This window comes from Halichoeres trimaculatus, unplaced genomic scaffold, assembly GCF_033239565.1.
Source record: "Halichoeres trimaculatus isolate MK-OKI-2021-1 unplaced genomic scaffold, fHalTri1.1 fHalTri1_scaffold_17, whole genome shotgun sequence".
Lineage (NCBI taxonomy): Eukaryota > Metazoa > Chordata > Actinopteri > Labriformes > Labridae > Halichoeres > Halichoeres trimaculatus.
Window position 1 is genome coordinate 13,267,920 of NW_027437195.1, and position 18,264 is coordinate 13,286,183.

Genomic DNA, 18,264 nt, shown 5'->3' on the forward strand with positions numbered 1-18,264 from the left:
CTGAGTTCAAAACTGTCTCTTGAAGATATCATAAACTTCTAGGTAAACCATGGACTGTGTTTATTTCTCGGGCAGTGATTACAGTTGTGCAGAATGTTTAGGCCTGTCCCTCCAACCTGTCATGAACCAGTTTGAAGATCCTTGTGCGAGATTTTTTTTATTTTTATAACACACTATTTAAGGAGTTTACAGACAGATTCAGGCAGAATAATACCTCCTCTTCGAAGAAATTATTCAGGCTGAGTTGGAACAACATGCTTACAGCTTCTTTGGACTTAGATGAATCACAATTTAAAGGGGCTGTGAGGAGTTTGAAAGTAATCTTGAAAAAGTCTCCCCTCTAGATATATGCCTGATCATAATTTACACTATAAAATGAGATTATCAGCGCCAATATTACTGGTTACAGGTTATTTTAAGTTGCTACTTCTTAGCTTCCAGTTTGGGTCGACCAGGACCGGATTGATCTACGGCACGTCTAGGTCTCTCTGACAACACCACGCCAACTGATGAAGTTTAGTAGAGAGAAGAGATAAAACACAGAGATCTGTGTTTTGAAGGTCTAAAGGCTAATTAGCCTTTAGCTCGGGCTGTATCACTCTCTAACAAAGGGGCTAAGCTGTTTGTGATGATGTTTATTCCAACCCACAGTCAGCAGTTATTCTGCAGTGGTCTGTTCAAACTTGAGAGTCTGTCAATAAAATGAAGAGTGAGGTTACGTTAGCTCTGCTTGGAAAATGACTGGCAGGACATAGCTAACCAGGATTTACTAACGTTACACATTACGGACATGTCTTAGAGCACCGGGCTGCCAGCTGCGCAAACGAAATACAAACAGCTACTACACTACTTACAAACTGAGGTCTTTGCTTGTTGTCATGTTAGCCTACAGATCGGTTGGAGCACCGGGCTGCTGACAGCGCTGCATATAGCAGGTGTACTACATCTGCTTGATGTCACGTTTCAAACCATAGTGCTACATAATTGTGCTGATAAATGCCTTATCTCAGTATCTCCAGTAAAAAGTTGTCATGAACAAAGAAAATTTATTTTGATCTGATCTCTATTTAATTCCAAAACAAACACACACCTCGCTAAAAGTAATTTACGACAGTGTGCGGAGACTCCAGGCCACAAGGTGGCGAGGGAGTGCAGTTGAAACAGATCCTCCTCAGAGCCTCTTACAATAATTCTTTTTTAACTGAAAGACAGAACAACTTGACTTTAAGCATATTTAACGTTTGACCTTGTATCAAAGGAAATTCTTACAGTGAGAACTAATCTTAGAAACATACTGATTGACCGCCTGACCTCCTGCTGCCCCTGTAGCCCAGCCCTCACCGCAGAGACGAGCGTCCAGTCAGCTGCTACACACCTGGAAGCAACTCCCACCTCCAGTCCGGTCTGAGCTCTGGAGGCCGGGACGCTGTAGGCCTCACTAAGGACAAACAGCGCTCCTACATACCCAACCTGGTCAACAACGAGACGTACGGCACCATCCTCAACACCAACCCACCTCAGCCTGCCACCACATCTGCTCCACCTCTGCCGCCGAGGAACCTGGGTAAGACCTCAAAACTGGAAGAGAAGAAAATGAATCAAGTTAATCTAATTATCCATTTGTTGAATTGTTCAAACTTCTGTGGATGGAAAGATGAAAAAGTTGTTTGACATACTCCTGATAACCTCTCTGACCCAGCTCTGACCTTTTAGCTTCCACTGGGAAATGGTATTTATAAAATACACCAGAGGATTTGGCCCTGTTTCAGTGGTTTCCAAGGGCTTTATATTAATCACCACACAGGTCTTTGTGACTTCTTGACCTGTTTTAATACCACAGATACTCTGAGTACTGCAGCAGAGAAAAGTCACATTGAAGACTGATTAAAGAGAAGCTTTTCCAGGAAGTCATTTGACCTCTTTGAGAAGTTGAGGGTGGATTTCCCTTCATGCTCCTTGTGTTTTTAGATAGAGTTGAACAAAAAACTTAATGAGTTCATGAAATTTAAAATCTGAAACCTTTACTGCGGTGCTTCTTCATCTCAGCAGAAGTCGCTCTCTGACATGGAGCATGTGTCCTACAGTCGCTTTTTAATAACTTTAATGTCTGTCTGGAGTTCTTCCAGCAGACTGAAGGAGAAGTGACCAGCTGTGTCGCCCACCTCACCTCACCACAGCTTCAACATTCTGCACATTCCCACTTTCTTCTCATTAACCACTCCTTCTTACACTGAGATGTAGAGCGCTTGACGTTAAAGTGGACTTAGCTTTTATAAAGTGGGGTTAACCCTTGAGTTCTTTTTTCTGTCCTCTCAGAAACTGTCTCTCTTTTCACATCTCACACAGCCCAGTTAGCCGGTCTCGGTGGGATCATTCAGTCATCAGCGCCCAGCAGCTGGAAGCCTGGTTCTTTAGACCTGGTCGGTCGACAGAGGTCGTCCTCAGATCCCCCTAACATGCACCCTCCTGTCCCTCCACTGAGACTAACTTCAACTGGAGGTAAGAGCCCTGACAGACCTGTTATTGAACTGATAGCAAAGGCAGGATTGAGTTTTTTTAATTTGTATTTCTTTTTTGAGTCAAAATGCATTTGTTGTGCTAGACCTTTAAAATCAGCTCCTACGTGTTTTACATCAGGCCTTCATCATGAGGATGACCCCCTTTTTTAAAATTCTCAGATAAAAGCTGAAAGCTAATAAGTGTAAAAGATCTTTAAAGGTCTGACTCGACTGTGCCATAAAAAAGAGATATTTCACGGATTTATATTTTGTCAGATAACATTACTCCTTAAATTGCTTGGCATTAAAAAAAAAATCACTTGCTACACTTCTTAAGTCCAGTTTCAAACCCCTCTGTTTTACTGTGTTCCAGCTCTGGGTCCTGCTTCTGTAGCAAAGATGGAGTCATTAAGTATCCAGTCCAAGTCCAGCCAAGGACCGCTGGGCTCCAGGATGGTGCCGCCTAAATCCCCTACAGGGTAGGAAGTGCTGCAATTAACGGGCTGTAAATTCTGTGTAAACAAGGTATAAAACCAAGTGTTTGAGGCTGCAGTCATTTCTCATCGGTGGAGTAGCAGCTTCATAACAACACAGGAAAACAAAAGGGTCATATGACTCTACACACACACAGGATCCTCACTGACTACCCCAGGGCTGTGCATCTTGCTTTTCTTGAATGCTTGTCTTGTGACATGATGTCTTTTTATTAACCTAAAGATAAATGAGTCTACACGGCTGCTTCTTAGTCGCTTCATTAGCTGTTAAGCTAACACCCTACATGGAGCCAGATGAGCAATAACTCCACAGTCGTCCTTTAGTCTCTTTTATCTCCCACAGGGCTGCTAGAGCTGTAATAAATCTATAACAGAGACACTGCTGAGAGTCTGGACAGCTTCTATTACTTTTCTCTCTTAATAGGACTTTAATCTGTCTTAAAGGAAAAGATTTTAGGATTCTTTTTTTCTCTCTTCAGGAATGATAAAAGCTTCAGCAGAGGCCCTCTTACTCGAACACAATCAATCGAGAGACCAAGTGAGTAAACAGATAAAAGGAGTTATTCCACTATCCGTCCCGTCCTGTTTCCACGTTGAAGTGTTGTTGTCATTGTGACATAATTTCCTTTTCCTGTTCCAGCTAAGGAAGTGCCTGGATGCCCCCAGAACTCCATCGGTCAGTCTCTGGCTCCGGCCCCCATGCCGAGGAAGGCTTACCCAGTGAGTCCTCAACCCATAGTCTTAATATTATTCACGTTAAGTGACTTGTTCAGTGCTGTTTACTTCATGTTGTTGCTAGGACAGCTGCTTATTCCCCAGCTCGTTGTTTAATCTTTCTCCTGTGGGGATTTTTCTTCTGTGCACTGCAGGTCGATTCAGTGTCTTAGTGATTTCTGCTTGTTGTAACTCTCAGAATTTCCTTCCTGTACACTCACAGGCATCAGTGTTTTTCAAAGTGTGTAAATCTTAATAAACTTGCAATTAGTTTTCTCTTAACATACAGGAAGGAGGAGTGTTTTTTTTTTATGTAACATATTTCCCACAAATGAAAAAAAAACTTCCAAAAAGAACCCATGAACCAGATTATAACTAAGTGTTAACTTGTGTTTTGTCTCTCAGAAGCAGAGGCCGAAGCGAGTAAAAGCCATCTACAACTGTGTCGCTGATAACCCTGATGAGCTGACGTTCTCTGAGGGTGAGGTGATCGTGGTTGACGGAGAAGAGGACCAGGAGTGGTGGGTCAGTATCCTCGTCCCTTCCTCCCTCTGCAGCGTCTGTGTTTTCTGTCTTGTATGTAGGATTTTTTAACAGGATTTTTGAATACTCTCATGCATTCCTGAACGGAAACGCTAAGCATCCCCAGTCATTGCACCCTGTAACCATGGTGGCCAAATCAGAAAGCCATGATCTCACTCCTGCTGATATTCCCCCTCCTCTTTTTCCGCCTGCTGATGCTTCCTCTGTGGAGCCTCTTGTGTGAACCTCGACCAACTGCAGCTTGTTTTCCTGTGAGCCACCTCTGCAGATATGACCGTATTTAGTCAGTCTCTGTTTCTGTGGCCCTGCGAGGACCCTGAAGTCCCCTGAGCACCACGCCATGCTTCCTCCATGTCCCACAAACTGAGCGTTATCACTCTTTGTGTCTGAAATTATCAAAATGTAAACAAGGTTGCGAGGCAAGGAGAGGAGAGGATGAAGCCAGCTGGAGTGCTCTTCGCTGTAGCTAAATTGGTGTTTAGTTTGAAAACGTTATTGTGTGTTTTTAAATCCCTGATTATCAAATTAACCTCCTTAAAGTAAAATAAATCAGGATGTTTTGTTAGTCATACTAGCAGTGTATACACCTCTGCTCTGGTTTCACTTCAGACTGTATCAACAACATAACGCTGTATTTATTTCTTCTCCTGCTGCTTGTGTTTCTAGTATTAGCCTCTTTTTATCGTTATTGGAGCACAAAACATGTCCCAGCTTTTTATTTTCAGGTGTAGACGGCCTTTAAAATGACTTAAACGGATATTTAAGTTCTGTCTCCTTATTTAACAAGGTAAACAATGTGTTATGTTTTAGATACCACCAAGACAGTTATTGTGATAGCCCCTCATAGTCCACTCTTTGTTGCTCTGTAAGGTGATGTTTAGACAAGCAGATTTCCTGATTTAATTCAGATTTTAGTTCAGATCTTTCCATGATTGAAGATAAACTTGTGTGAGGTCAAAGCTCAGAGGAATATAAAACAGTTAATGATACGTTCACTGATTTTACACTCTGACTGAGAGATGAAATGCTGTTATATTTATCCTCTACATCAGCAGCTGTCATGTCTGTAACTTTTGAACTGACAAAACTGAGCCATCAACTGTACATAAAAGTGGATGACTCGTCTCCTCCCTCTTCTCGACTCATTTCCTTTTTGTTAACATGGAGGAAGTTGGCTAACAGCCTTTACTTAATAGCCAGTCATCAGGTGGGAGTGCTTTGGCCTCACTTTTAGGAGGGCTGTCGAGTCATCCATATTTTTATAACATGGTGGCCTGAAACAGTGGCTGTTTTCCAAACTGCCCACTAGGGGTGCACTGATCACAATTTTCTGGCCGCTGATCACAGATCTTTAAAAAGCCTGACCTGCCAATACCAATTTGGGCCAATACCCATTTTATTTTTTTTTTATAACTGACAGCATATACCTCCAATGTTCCAATCTTATTTTATAGAAAATCATTGCACAATACCTGTGAAACAATAAAATCTTTATGTTTTAACTTAAACAACCAATAAAGTGTCTTGAGTTTTAGATCTCAGAGCAAAAAGCAAGTTTCATATGTGAGGATGAGCCGATCTCTGATCACCGATTCCCCAAAATTAAGGAAATTGGCACAGATCGATCAGTGCATGTCTACTGCCCACTACACTAGCAGTGTGTACTACTTTTGCCGAAATTTATTATTTAGTATATCGTATGCAAAAACTTGAAAAATCTGCAGCATCCCAAAAATCCCCAGATGTCTTACTGATCCAGGAAAATTTCTCAGTATGCAACGAACCAGTCTACCTGGCATACTGTTTCCCACAATGCACGGCTCTGACGGTGTGTTTCAATGCGAGTGGCAGGTTTCGGTGAATTACCGCCATCTAGTGGAATTAATCAGTATTTTAACTACAACACAACAACACAAATGTTAGATGGTCTGTGAGGTAGATTTTGGTGTTAGATTCAAAATCAAAAATGAAGATTCTGCTGTGATATGATTGACAAAATAACTACTACACCTCTAATTTGTAGCTCAATTTTCTGAAACTGGTACCAGAGTATTATACTACAAAAACTGACCCAACAGACAATCAAACTACATGCAAAAGCAGTAAGCAGTAGATGGTCGGGAAATCAGCCAGTATGTCATCAAAACTTTTTTTAACTAGTAAGAAATTTTACTGAACTTATTGTCTCTGCATATTCTGTGCAAATGAGCTCTGAGATCAATCAATCCTCTGATTTTTAGAATCCACACTGAATCTTTCAACAGGAAAAAATCAGAAAATCTCCATTTTCCACCCAAGTCTTAGAACTGAGTGCTGTGAATTGCTGTGTGTGTGTGTGTATCTGTTATAGACAACTGTTTTTTTTTTTTTTTTAACAGCAGTTTATTTTTTACAGTGTTTGGTTTCAGTAAACCTGATCGTGCCTCTGTTGTCCTCCTTCACAGCTGGGCCACATCGAAGGAGACCCCATGAGACGAGGAGCATTCCCGGTCACTTTTGTTCACTTCATCGCCGACTGAACCGTCTCCTCTCCTGGTCTCTGCAAGAATCACAGCGCTCTGCCATCATCCACCTCCAAGAGTCACTGCTGTATCATCTTATCATCACCAACCACTGCGGGTTGAACCGGTGCACCTTTTCCTGAGGGATTGTGGGAAATCGTAAGGGCGGGACTGTGTGGTTTTGTTTCGGACTCAGGCTCCAAGATTTAATAACAATGATTGTAGTAAACGACCTCTCGTAATAAATGCACTTTTTTGTCTTTATCCCTGTTACACCATGAGACGACATGTGACATCATGAAGGTTAAATGTACAGTGTTCATTTCATGTCTTCCTGCTCGGCTGCATCATACAGGAAGACTACAGCCGCATATTGAACTGACCAACGACTGTAAATGTGAACATGCTTACATTCCACCTCTGCTTGAGCGATCTTACAGCCTACCTGCTGTTAGGTGCCACCACTCCACTCTGTAGCAGATCTCCTGTGTGGAGGTTGTCCTAATGGTGCTAAGTGAACTCTGCATTATACTAGAAGCTGCATCGATGGAGCGCCTTCCTTTGCCCCTGCTTCAAACACAAGCTGCCATTCAGAGGAGGGGGATGTAAATAAGACGAATACAGGGTTATAAAGAACACCAACACTCCCGTTCTTCCTCCTGTGCTGTTCCAGGTGAAACGGTGAAGCTGACTGGAGCGAGTAATTACCTTCATGCTGAGTCTGACACCTCAGGCTGTCTTCGGCTGTCATCTGCCTTATTAGAGAAATAAGAGCGTGTGTGTGTGTGTGTGTGAGAGAAAGAGAGTGTGTGTTTTGTCTGCACAGAATAAGCTGAGAATAAAAGAAAAGTAAAACAGGAGAACATAAAAGATGTAAAGCTGGAGGTCGCTCTGTGAATTTTATTGCTTCCTTTTGCCTGTTGGTGCGCTCAGACTGTGACAGACTTTAGAGTATTTTATTTACACAAATGTAGTCTCCCTCTTTAACACTCTCTGTGCCGCCAGACAGCGAGAGAAAGTATCACCTTCATAAAGCTTCAACATCTGGGGTCCTTAATTGTAGAAAGAGGAGTGTGTCGTAGTGTTGTAAAGAAATTTAAATGTTATTCATTTCATTTTGGTTGCAGAGCAACTTCCTTTCTGTTCATAATGTTGATAGGCATTTAACTTGAAACCGAGAGCCTTCCATGGATTTGTGAATGACGAGGAACGTGTGTTCGTAGCTATCTGCTCTCTTCATCGTGTTTCATATGAATCCACTGGACACAGGAAGATTGGATTATCTATTTGTGTAAATAGCCTTGTTGTTTTGTTTATTTAAATGTTTAAAAAAGGAGCAAAGAAACAGTTAACCTCGTCATTAAATGTGTTTTAATACGCTGTGGTGACGAGCAGCTATAAATACGACCTCTGTTGGATCTGTGTGTGTGTGTGTGTGTGCTCAAACACATTCATACACATAACTGGGAAAAAAATAATTCATTTTGATGAAGCATCTGGATCACTACGACTCTGTAACTCTGTTGTTCAAGCAAATGGGAAAATAAAACTGGAATAATAAAATATGAGATATTAAGAAACTGAAGTTTGTTTCTTATGAGCACTAAATATTACCAGCATGGATTCATGACTACTTTCAGTAAATAAAACTGAGAAGTATAGTGTTCCAGTGATTCTTAAAGCAAGTCTGATGTATCAAGGGCTCCCTCTGGTGGAGAAAATGAACACTTATATTTAAGGAAACAATAAGGGGTGGAAAGAGTACTAAAATATTCTCCTCAAGTGCACAGTTACTTGGATAAATTTTTACTTAAGTGAAAGTACCAGTCTGCAAATCAACTCAAGTTTAAAGCTCTGGCTCAGGTTGTAGCTCACATTTTACCTGACTGTGGTTGGAAAAATTCAGTTTTATGATGAGTGATTGACCTTATTGGGATTTCAGCTGGAGCAGCATGCTCTCCTCCTCTTCTGCAACATTACACCAGATCACTGGATTATGGATGTCAGCCAATCAGCTGCCAGTCACACTGTTGAGTACCTTGGATCCTTGATAATCTTCAATTTTTGTTACTAGTTTTAAAAGCTACACAAAGAAGCAACCCAATTACAGCAACTTTAATAAATGTAATGAGTTACTTACATCCTTGAAAGTAACACTATGATACAAAAAATTTTCCTCATCAATTATTCTGATCACATATCTCAAAACATACAAAATCAAATTTTAAAATGACACTTTATTAGTAAAATATCTGTTAAAATAAAAAGCATTTTACTTCAAATGTACCACATTGTACTCTGACTTTTCCCTGTAGTTACATCACTGTAAAAAAGGAGCATGGTTATTATTATTTCATACAAAGTGAAGTCAAGTTAGTACCAACACGGTAAACAAGATTTTCCTCTTTCATCTTTCAACAGCAAGCTACAACTTCTGTGACTAACGACACAGCACACCAAGTAAAAAATGATCAGGAAACACTTCAAGATTTTTGGTACCACAAAACTTTCTGCACGAGGACATTTTAAAATAAATGCAATGAAAGAAAAAAAGCTCAAATAAGTAAAAAGTAAGACAATGCTCAGATGGTGATTAAATACATTTTTGTTCTATGTACCTTTGAGTGAAAAAGTGAGCATTATTGTACCGATTCTGGTTTGAAACGCAACAAAAAACACACAAATACATTGAAACTTAATTATGGTAGCTTTCATAAAAACTTTCTTAAGTAACTTGTTTCTACCAGCTGATGAATGCCTCCCATGGTAGACTGTAGCTGACTCTGTGTTACATTAAGTACCAATGGTTAACTGAATCTTAAAAATATGAATTTATATCAATGTTTTACTGCAACCCTTTCCCTTTTTTCTTACTCCATTTCTCCTGACTCTTCATCAGAGGTAAAAGGAAGCCAAAGGAAATGAATCAGACTAATTCACAGTATCTCTGCAGAATGACAATGAGCTGATAAAAAATGGTTTGACTCAAGTATTTTTCCCTCAGAGTGACATGGAAAACCAACAGGATGTCTCTTCTGAAGGAAAACAACGCTGGAAAAAGGGGAAACGATTGCACGTTTTGTTATCACGCTTGTGTGATGACTTGCAGTTGCTCCATCCTTCGTCCAGGCAGCCAGCCTCAGGATTTCTCTGACATTAGAGCGCAGTCAAAAGAAGCAGACAGCACCTTGCAGATGGACTGAGCCTGCTCCTGTTCAGACAGAGGTTTATGAAATTAACATCAACAAATAATCTTAGCTGTGTCATTGTTGTTCTGGTCACACTCACTGAGCTGCTGCACTGATACACCCAGATGCTGCACTCCTCCTGCTGAGCATCTGTGGTTTTCAGAGCAAGGAGGTTCTTCCCTGCACCCAGGCCGTCATCGTAACACAGCATGCGCACGATCAGGTAGAGAGGGTGGCGATGCAGCACGTCCTAAGCAGAGACAAAACACAGAGCTCAATTACTGACAGCACTTTTACATTCATGTTAAAGATGTATCTTCTTATTTTAAATGTACAAAGCACATTCTCCACCCGTGTCATTTGTGATATTGATGCTGAATTCAAACACTGCATTGTTTCAGCTGTTCTGCTGACCCAGCATTGCTGCACAGTCTGATCAATAACCGTTTATCTGAAGTACGATACATCACTTTATTAATTTGTTTTTACTCACACACTGGTCCAGTGAGGCCACTTTGACTCCGTACTTCGACACTCCTAGAATCATCTCTTCATCTCCAGGTACGAAGGGCAGCTTTCCATCTTGCTGTGAAGAGAAGAGAAACATTCCACTTAAATATTTTAAGGAAAAAAAGAGTGAATTATGGAAAGAGATTTTTTTTCTAGTCTCTCACCTGAGCAGCATCGATGTAGTTGATTAGATCCAGAGGCTCCTGCAGGGTCCGGCTCATGTCAAACTGCAACTTTTCGATGGCTCCTACATATTTGACCTTGAACTCGGCACACGCTTCAGATGTGCTGTTACCTATGGAGGGACAAAAAACATATATTCAAAAAGGAAAAGGGTGAATATACTCCCTGAAATTTATCCTTTTGATTCGGCTTCTTTTAGATTCATAAAAACCCATCTCTACATATTTATACCTCCTTTTTACAGAAAACCCCGTCCCATCCTTTTCCAGGTTAGATGGTTATCAAGATGGATCAGACAAGATCATTTTTACAGTTTATAGCTATATACATGCAATTCCGAATAAAGTTTTACTCGGGAAGGAAAGACAAAAAGTGGCAGATGGGTGAAAACAAGGAGACACAGGAAACAAGTTTAACCTGAGCTCTTGGTGGAGTCTGTGTCAAGGCTGGCAACTGTGCTGGACCTGGAGAGTCCCCCCAAACTGGAGTCCACTGACTAACAGATTCCAAAATAGAAAAAAATGAACAGATGAAACATTCTTCTGTGATAACATGTCTTTCTATGTGCCAGTGTGTGTTTTTGTGTTGTCGTACTTTGCTTTTGGTGCTGATCTCACTGCTCTGTGAGCTGCTGCTGCTGTGGCGCTTTTTAACTTTTCGGAACATCCTTCACCATGACGACCACATCCAGCCTGCCAGCCTCAACAGCCTGAAACATCACAGAGCAGAGTCACACAAACACAGCAGTGTGCCTTTCTACAGTCTTAACACACACGATGAGTCAGGGAAAGTAAAACATGGCATCACATATTTTAGACAATGATTACTTCTTGAACTTTAAGTTTAATAAAAGTTGTCAGCATGAATTAAAAGGACTTTTAGTAAACTTTTCAGACACAATTGTTTTTTGTTTAGCAATATTTTTTCTTTTATATTATAATTGCTTTTCTTTTGTACTTCATTTATTTCTATTCAATATCTCTACCCCCCAAAATGTAAATTTAATAACAAAACTGAAGATCCTGCAGCTCATATTTAGCTGGGGACAGGCATATTTACGGAATTGTCGATGTAAATGAAAATTATTACAAAGAAACATCTGAGAATCTAACAACTGGTGTAATAACACATGGTAACAAATCCATCAAACGCCATAACAGGGAAATCATAGACATAAAAGTTTAAAGTAAGTCTTCCAGCACTGAAAATAATAAAATAAAATAAAATAAAATAAAATAAAATAAAATAAAACAAGTCTTTTTTTCTTTCACTTTCAGTTTTCTGGCTTCTGTAGAAGTAACGATCAATGCGGGTGTGATGCTGATAACGAGGTAAGAAACGCAAAGGGGATCTCAAAAGGGTTTTGAAGCTCTCATTTGGAGGAAATAAACTATCTAAAAGACACCCTAGTTAAACCGGAAGTTAACACACTTTTTTTTTTTTTACACTTTATTTACAATTGCACTACAGTCAACAACTAAACACTGTTCTGCCAGGGGATTTTAAAACAGAAAAACAAAAAAAGACAGAAGGAAGAACATCAAGGAAACAAAAATCCACAGAATAAAATACAAAAGTAGGAAAAAAGAAAGAAGAAAATACAAAGGATATTTGATACATTAAGTATACGTCTTTATAATACACGTCAAAAGCAGAATCAGTTTTTAGAGCTTTTTCAGTCTTGAGTCCTTTAATAATACTGGAATATTTACACCTGTAACCGTAACACTAGCTTCTGCCTTCATGACGTCACTGCGCAATATTTCTGAAGGTCTTCATGGAGTCTGAATAAGTTGAACCAAAACGTAGAACAAGAGACCAGAATCAACTGGCTTTTAATAAACTTAGAGATATCGCCGATTGAGCACATGGCCATCAGTGAGCTATACAGAACAGAGAAACAACATTTTTGGATGAAACTCAACCTACTCCACCTTAAATGTCTGAACTCGCATTTATCATCAAAGTGAAGTTGAACACCGAGAGAAGCAAGAATTAAAAAAACATAAAGCAGCGTGTGTCATAGAGGAAGCTGAAATAAATGCGTACCTTTCAATACAGCTAGCGTCTACTGATAGTTTTCTTCTGTTTACCCCTAGTTTGACTCTTTAGCTTCCCTCTGAGTTTAACAGCCTACACCCAACACCTCTTAAAGGGGACGCAACCAAATGTGACTTCTACACCCGACTATTAGGCACAGAAACATATAGATAATATCCTACATTCAACGTGTTCGCCCCAGTTTAACAACTTAGTTGTGATTTAGGCTTCCCCTGCAACTATTTTCTTATCTCGCTCAGTTGAAACAGCAAAGAAAATATGACGAACGTTGAGCGCGGAACTTTTCTCACTGCGTTTGTTTTCCTACAACAGTATTTTGGCACAACGCTGGGAATGTGACGTATCGCGAGACTCCGCCTCCTTCCATTCATTCATTCCAATGACGACCAGCGTTATTTCTTATTATTACTAAGCTTTATTATGAAGGGATAATTCCATGCTTCTTTGCTGATGTTTACCCCTGAAATACAACGGTAATGGCTACAAAACGCAAAGTGGAGGTGATAGTCCCCGCGGAGGAGAGCGACCAGCTTCTTATTCGTCCTCTGTGAGTTTATTTCTTATTTGATAACGGATAAAACATCACATATATTACTGCTGTATATCGAGACGTTCGCTGAGACGCTGTTTATTCTTACTTCAACAGAGGTGCTGGACAGGAAGTTGGGCGGTCATGCATCATTCTGGAGTTCAAAGGAAGAAAAATTATGGTACAAAAATTATTTTTAGCTAAAAATTTAACTAATCATTGTTTTTGATCATGTTAATGTACTTCAGTATGGATTAAAATGTCTCATTTGGATTATTATTCAGCTGTGCTATGAAGCTATATGATAATATCTCATCCAGGTGAGTACACATAAATCTGACATGTAGGATGTCTAAATTATCCTTTTGATATTGCTGTATTTGATATTTATGTTTTGATCATTCAGGTGTTGCTTAATGTGTTCTGAACTGATTTGATAGACTAAGAATTATATTAAAAAGCTGTTTCATACTGAGTTGGTGGACTGTGTTTGGGCAAAATGCATATGAAACATCTGTTGTTGGTAGCTGGACTGTGGGATCCACCCTGGCTTGGAGGGGATGGACGCCCTCCCTTACATAGACTTGATAGACCCAGCAGAGATAGACCTACTGCTCATCAGCCAGTAAGTCCTCCTTCCTTTTATAAAGCCATTTTACTCACTCACTTTTTAAAAATAATATCCTTATTTGATGTTGCCATATCCTCTAATCAGCTTTCACTTAGATCACTGTGGAGCTCTGCCCTGGTTCCTCCAGAAGACCAGCTTTAAAGGCCGAACCTTCATGACCCATGCTACAAAGGCCATCTACCGCTGGTTACTGTCAGACTACGTTAAAGTCAGGTCAGAGCAGTCTTCACTGGCAAACATTCTCCCCATGTGAAACCCCAGCTGTGATCCTCACAGTTAGTGTGTGTGTGTGTGTGTGTGTGTGTGTGTGTGTGTGTGTGTGTGTGTGTGTGTGTGTGTGTGTGTGTGTGTGTGTGTCCTTTTTGCAGCAACATCTCTGCAGATGACATGCTGTACACTGAGACTGACCTGGAAGAGAGCATGGACAAGATTGAGACCATCAATTTCCATGAGGTCAAGGAAGTAGCTGGGATTAAGTTCTGGTGTTACCACGCAGGCCATGTGCTTGGAGCTGCCATGTTCATGATAGAGATAGCTGGAGTCAAGGTAAAGATGAATGTTTGGATGTGTAATTGTTGGAAAAGGAAGCGCTTTTGACACTCTAAATGAAAGAAAAGTCTGCTTTTCCCTTACTAAGCTGCTGTACACTGGCGACTTCTCTCGTCAAGAAGACAGGCATCTGATGGCAGCTGAGATCCCCAGTGTCAAGCCTGACATATTAATTATAGTAAGCTGGTTTTTCTTTTTCTTTTTTTTTTTTACATCTCTTATGATGATGAGAATAATGTAAAACTTCTGACTGTTTCATGCAGGAGTCAACCTACGGCACACACATCCATGAAAAGAGGGAGGAGCGAGAGGCTCGGTTCTGTAACACTGTCCATGATATTGTTAACAGAGAAGGCCGCTGTTTGATCCCTGTGTTTGCTTTGGGACGGGCTCAGGAGCTGCTGCTCATTCTGGGTAAGAATTCATGTGATACTACTAAATTCAAGCACAATGAAGTTTGTTGCTTCTCCATGAGAATTACCTATTACACAGTTTGCAAATAGATCTTATTAAATTTAAATAATTATAATAATAATAAAATATTCTTTTTTTTGTTATTACAACTGCGTCTTTATATCATCTTGTCAAGTATTTGGGTGGTGTCTGTGCGTGATGGATTCCATATGAGAAGAATTATACGTTTTTTTTAGGGTCTGTGAGTATTTTTGTATCCTTGTGTAGATGAGTACTGGCAGAACCACCCAGAGCTCCATGACATCCCCATCTATTATGCCTCATCCCTGGCCAAGAAATGCATGGCCGTGTACCAGACTTATGTAAACGCAATGAACGACAAGATCCGCAAAGCCATCAACATCAACAACCCTTTTGTCTTTAAGCACATCAGCAACCTTAAGGTAAGAGCTCCACAGTCACACGCACCTGTCCTGTGTTTTCCCAACAAGATCTGAGCATAACTTCTGTTGTTCTTTCCAGAGCATGGATCACTTTGATGACATTGGTCCCAGCGTGGTGATGGCGTCTCCAGGTATGATGCAGAGCGGTCTCTCCAGAGAGCTCTTTGAGAGCTGGTGCACGGATAAGCGTAACGGGGTGATCATCGCTGGATACTGTGTGGAGGGGACGCTGGCCAAGGTCAGACCTCAAGAGGAAAAATAAGTTGAGTGTTGTATGAAGTTGATAAGAAGAATGATTAAAGAGATGAAACTCCATTTGAATTCTGCTCCTTTTTTTACAGCACATCATGTCAGAGCCAGAGGAGATCACCACCATGTCTGGACAAAAGCTGCAGCTGAAGATGTCTGTGGACTACATCTCCTTCTCCGCTCACACAGACTATCAGCAGACCAGCGAGTTCATCAGGGCTCTGAAACCACCACACGTGGTACGTGAACAAAAGAAATGTTGATTTGAATCTTTATTTTTCTGTACCCTGTTGTATCAGCTGTGATTGAAAATCCTCCTCCATCTTTAGATCCTGGTCCACGGGGAGCAGAATGAGATGGCCCGTCTGAAAGCAGCACTGATCAGGGAGTATGAGGATAATGACCAGGTTCACATCGAAGTCCACAATCCTCGGAACACAGAAGCAGTCACCCTTAACTTCAGGGGAGAGAAACTGGCCAAGGTCACTAAATTCACTAAATATGTTTGTTCTTTGTTCTGTAATCTTAAATTCAATCTTATTTTTATCACCTGAAGCCACTCTGAGGATTGTGTCGTGATGACCCTGTGCTTTTTTATTTACATAAATCCACTGTAAGTAAAAAGATTATTTACTGCTTAATCTCCCCATGTTAGGTGATGGGCTCTCTGGCAGATAAGAAGTGTGCTCAGGGGCAGAGGGTGTCAGGCATACTGGTGAAGAAGAACTTCAACTACCACATCCTCAATCCCTCTGACCTTTCAAGTGAGTAGAATGTTTGCTGCCTTTCATTCTTGTACAGTACTGATCTCTATATCACAACTTGAGTATTGCCTAAAAAAGAAACCCTGAAACTTCAAAGGGATGGCCAATCAGTGAGAAGGCGGTTGTGGAGTGGGGAGCATTAAAGAGACAGCAGCTGAAATAAAGCATTTCAGACAGAGGTCGAAATAAATGGTTTCTAAAACACTAGTGTGAGAAAAAGATACATTTTTTAAAACTGTAAATCATGTGAAGCGTCTACAGAGGTACCAGAGGGACAGTTTAAAGAATAAATTAAAGGCACAATACCCCCTCTTTAAAGGCAAATGATGTACACTCAGACAGTAGCAATCCATTTATGAATAAGAAATATGAAGATGGAGTTACATTTCATTGAGATAGCCTGGGCACATACACCTGCTCTCTTCTTTTAATATTCGCCACACAAGCAGTGACCTGATGCTTGTGTTTGCAGCATACACAGAGCTGGCCATGAGCACGGTGAAACAGTCTCAGGTCATCCCCTTCACTGGACCTTACTCACTGCTCGTCTGCCACCTCAGGAACCTCACAGGCAAGAGCCAACTTTATACTCAACCTATATTATTTGCTTTTTTCCCTCCAAGATAACAAATGCAGCCTGACAACCTTTTGGGTTTGCCTCGTACTAGCCAGCCATGATGGTCTTTTCTTTGGTTTCAGGTGATGTTGAAGAGTTGGATGGAACGGAGAAGAACACTTTGAAGATCTTTAAGAATATCACTCTGATCCACGAGGTTGGGATGGTGATGCTGGAGGTGAGCAGTCAGTGCAGGTACCTCACTGTCATCATGATGCAGGAGAGCAAGAGTCCTTCACTCTAACATGTTCTCTTTTGTTTCAGTGGATAGCAAACCCTCTCAATGACATGTATGCAGATGCTGTCACCACCGTCGTGCTGGAGGTGCAGTCAAACCCAAAAGCTCAGAAAGGTCTGATCGCAGTTTGCTGTTTTAAATGGACCGTTAAACAAATAACTGTGGTTTATCTGAATTCATTGAAAGACAAAAAACTACCTTTGTTTTTTCTTATCATCATAAACTGCTTTGACTTGATTTGATGACGTCTTTGTTCTGTGAACAGTCATGGAGAGTCAGAGCACTACCATGGACATGGACGTTTTCCAGACTCGATTAGGAGTCATGCTGCAGTGAGTGATACATTCAAGTCATCTTATTAAGATAATTAACATCTGAATCAGGCATTTAGTTGACTATTGTCTTCTGTGTGTCTTTAGGGACATGTTTGGGGAGGAGTGTGTGGACTTCAGCGATGGTAAAAACATCTCTCTGACTGTTGATGGGAAGACTGTGAATATTTGCTTGGAAACAAGGGTGAGACTACTTTAATTTTTCAAACCAGCATGAAGGATGGTATGTTTAATATGGGCTGACAATTTTTCACCTTTTACGCTGACTTCTTCTCCTCCATCAGTCGGTGTGTTACGAAGATGAGAGCACGGAGGACGACTCCCTGAGAGAGATGGTGGAGCTGGCGGTGCAGCGGTTGTATGATGCACTAAACCCAGTCGTGTGAGGACAAAGACAGGACTGCAGACAAGTTTTTAACAGCACATCTGCCTGAAACAAAGTTTTTATCCGTCAAATTAATCTGTTGTCTAATAACGTCTTGTATCTCATAATCTTATACCAGTGCTGATTTAAGCTATGTAGAAGGGACTTCTGTCTTTTTGATACATTTTAGATTTGTGTTTGGTTTTTTTTTTTTTTCCATACAAGCACTTTTAATTATTTGTGATTGGTATTTGTTTAGATACAATGTAGGTGTGGTTTGACCTGAGTTTGTGACTGAATTGCACTGATATGAAAGACTTGTCAACTTCAATGTGAAATGCACTAAATGTTTGTGTTTATCATGTGATGTTTGAAAAGACTTTGAAAAAAAGAGAAACTTTACTTCTTTCACTGTGCTCTGACAGACATCGCTCATATACATT

The 18,264-nt window shown here is 40.6% G+C and overlaps 3 protein-coding genes across 4 annotated transcripts in view; 2 read left to right on the top strand and 1 right to left on the bottom strand.

Moving 5' to 3' along the window:
* Window positions 1-8,321, top strand: part of asap2a (ArfGAP with SH3 domain, ankyrin repeat and PH domain 2a) — a 68,562-nt gene extending 60,241 nt beyond the window's left edge. For both annotated transcript variants that reach the window (XM_074691923.1, XM_074691924.1), the window contains 7 exons: window positions 1,330-1,564; window positions 2,347-2,499; window positions 2,872-2,977; window positions 3,472-3,530; window positions 3,633-3,712; window positions 4,112-4,231; window positions 6,694-8,321. In XM_074691923.1, the coding sequence (XP_074548024.1) occupies window positions 1,330-1,564; window positions 2,347-2,499; window positions 2,872-2,977; window positions 3,472-3,530; window positions 3,633-3,712; window positions 4,112-4,231; window positions 6,694-6,768 (828 nt within the window). In that variant the 3' untranslated portion in view covers window positions 6,769-8,321. The remainder of the gene's footprint in view (window positions 1-1,329; window positions 1,565-2,346; window positions 2,500-2,871; window positions 2,978-3,471; window positions 3,531-3,632; window positions 3,713-4,111; window positions 4,232-6,693) is intronic.
* A 609-nt stretch (window positions 8,322-8,930) lies between these two features.
* Window positions 8,931-12,972, bottom strand: itgb1bp1 (integrin beta 1 binding protein 1). Its single transcript, XM_074692214.1, has 7 exons — window positions 12,681-12,972; window positions 11,226-11,340; window positions 11,049-11,127; window positions 10,613-10,743; window positions 10,432-10,524; window positions 10,039-10,188; window positions 8,931-9,961 (listed from the first exon to the last, which is right to left on the bottom strand). Exons 2-7 carry the CDS (start codon window positions 11,295-11,297, stop codon window positions 9,890-9,892), a joined length of 597 nt encoding a protein of 198 aa, XP_074548315.1. The 5' UTR covers window positions 11,298-11,340; window positions 12,681-12,972; the 3' UTR covers window positions 8,931-9,889.
* Window positions 12,973-13,038: 66 nt separating this feature from the next.
* On the top strand, window positions 13,039-18,257 carry LOC141806914 (cleavage and polyadenylation specificity factor subunit 3). Its single transcript, XM_074692629.1, has 18 exons — window positions 13,039-13,239; window positions 13,339-13,402; window positions 13,749-13,846; window positions 13,937-14,065; window positions 14,221-14,398; window positions 14,490-14,579; window positions 14,665-14,815; window positions 15,083-15,258; window positions 15,338-15,496; window positions 15,600-15,746; window positions 15,837-15,989; window positions 16,163-16,271; window positions 16,744-16,842; window positions 16,971-17,065; window positions 17,152-17,239; window positions 17,391-17,457; window positions 17,545-17,641; window positions 17,742-18,257. Exons 1-18 carry the CDS (start codon window positions 13,169-13,171, stop codon window positions 17,841-17,843), a joined length of 2,073 nt encoding a protein of 690 aa, XP_074548730.1. The 5' UTR covers window positions 13,039-13,168; the 3' UTR covers window positions 17,844-18,257.
* Window positions 18,258-18,264: the final 7 nt, after the last annotated feature.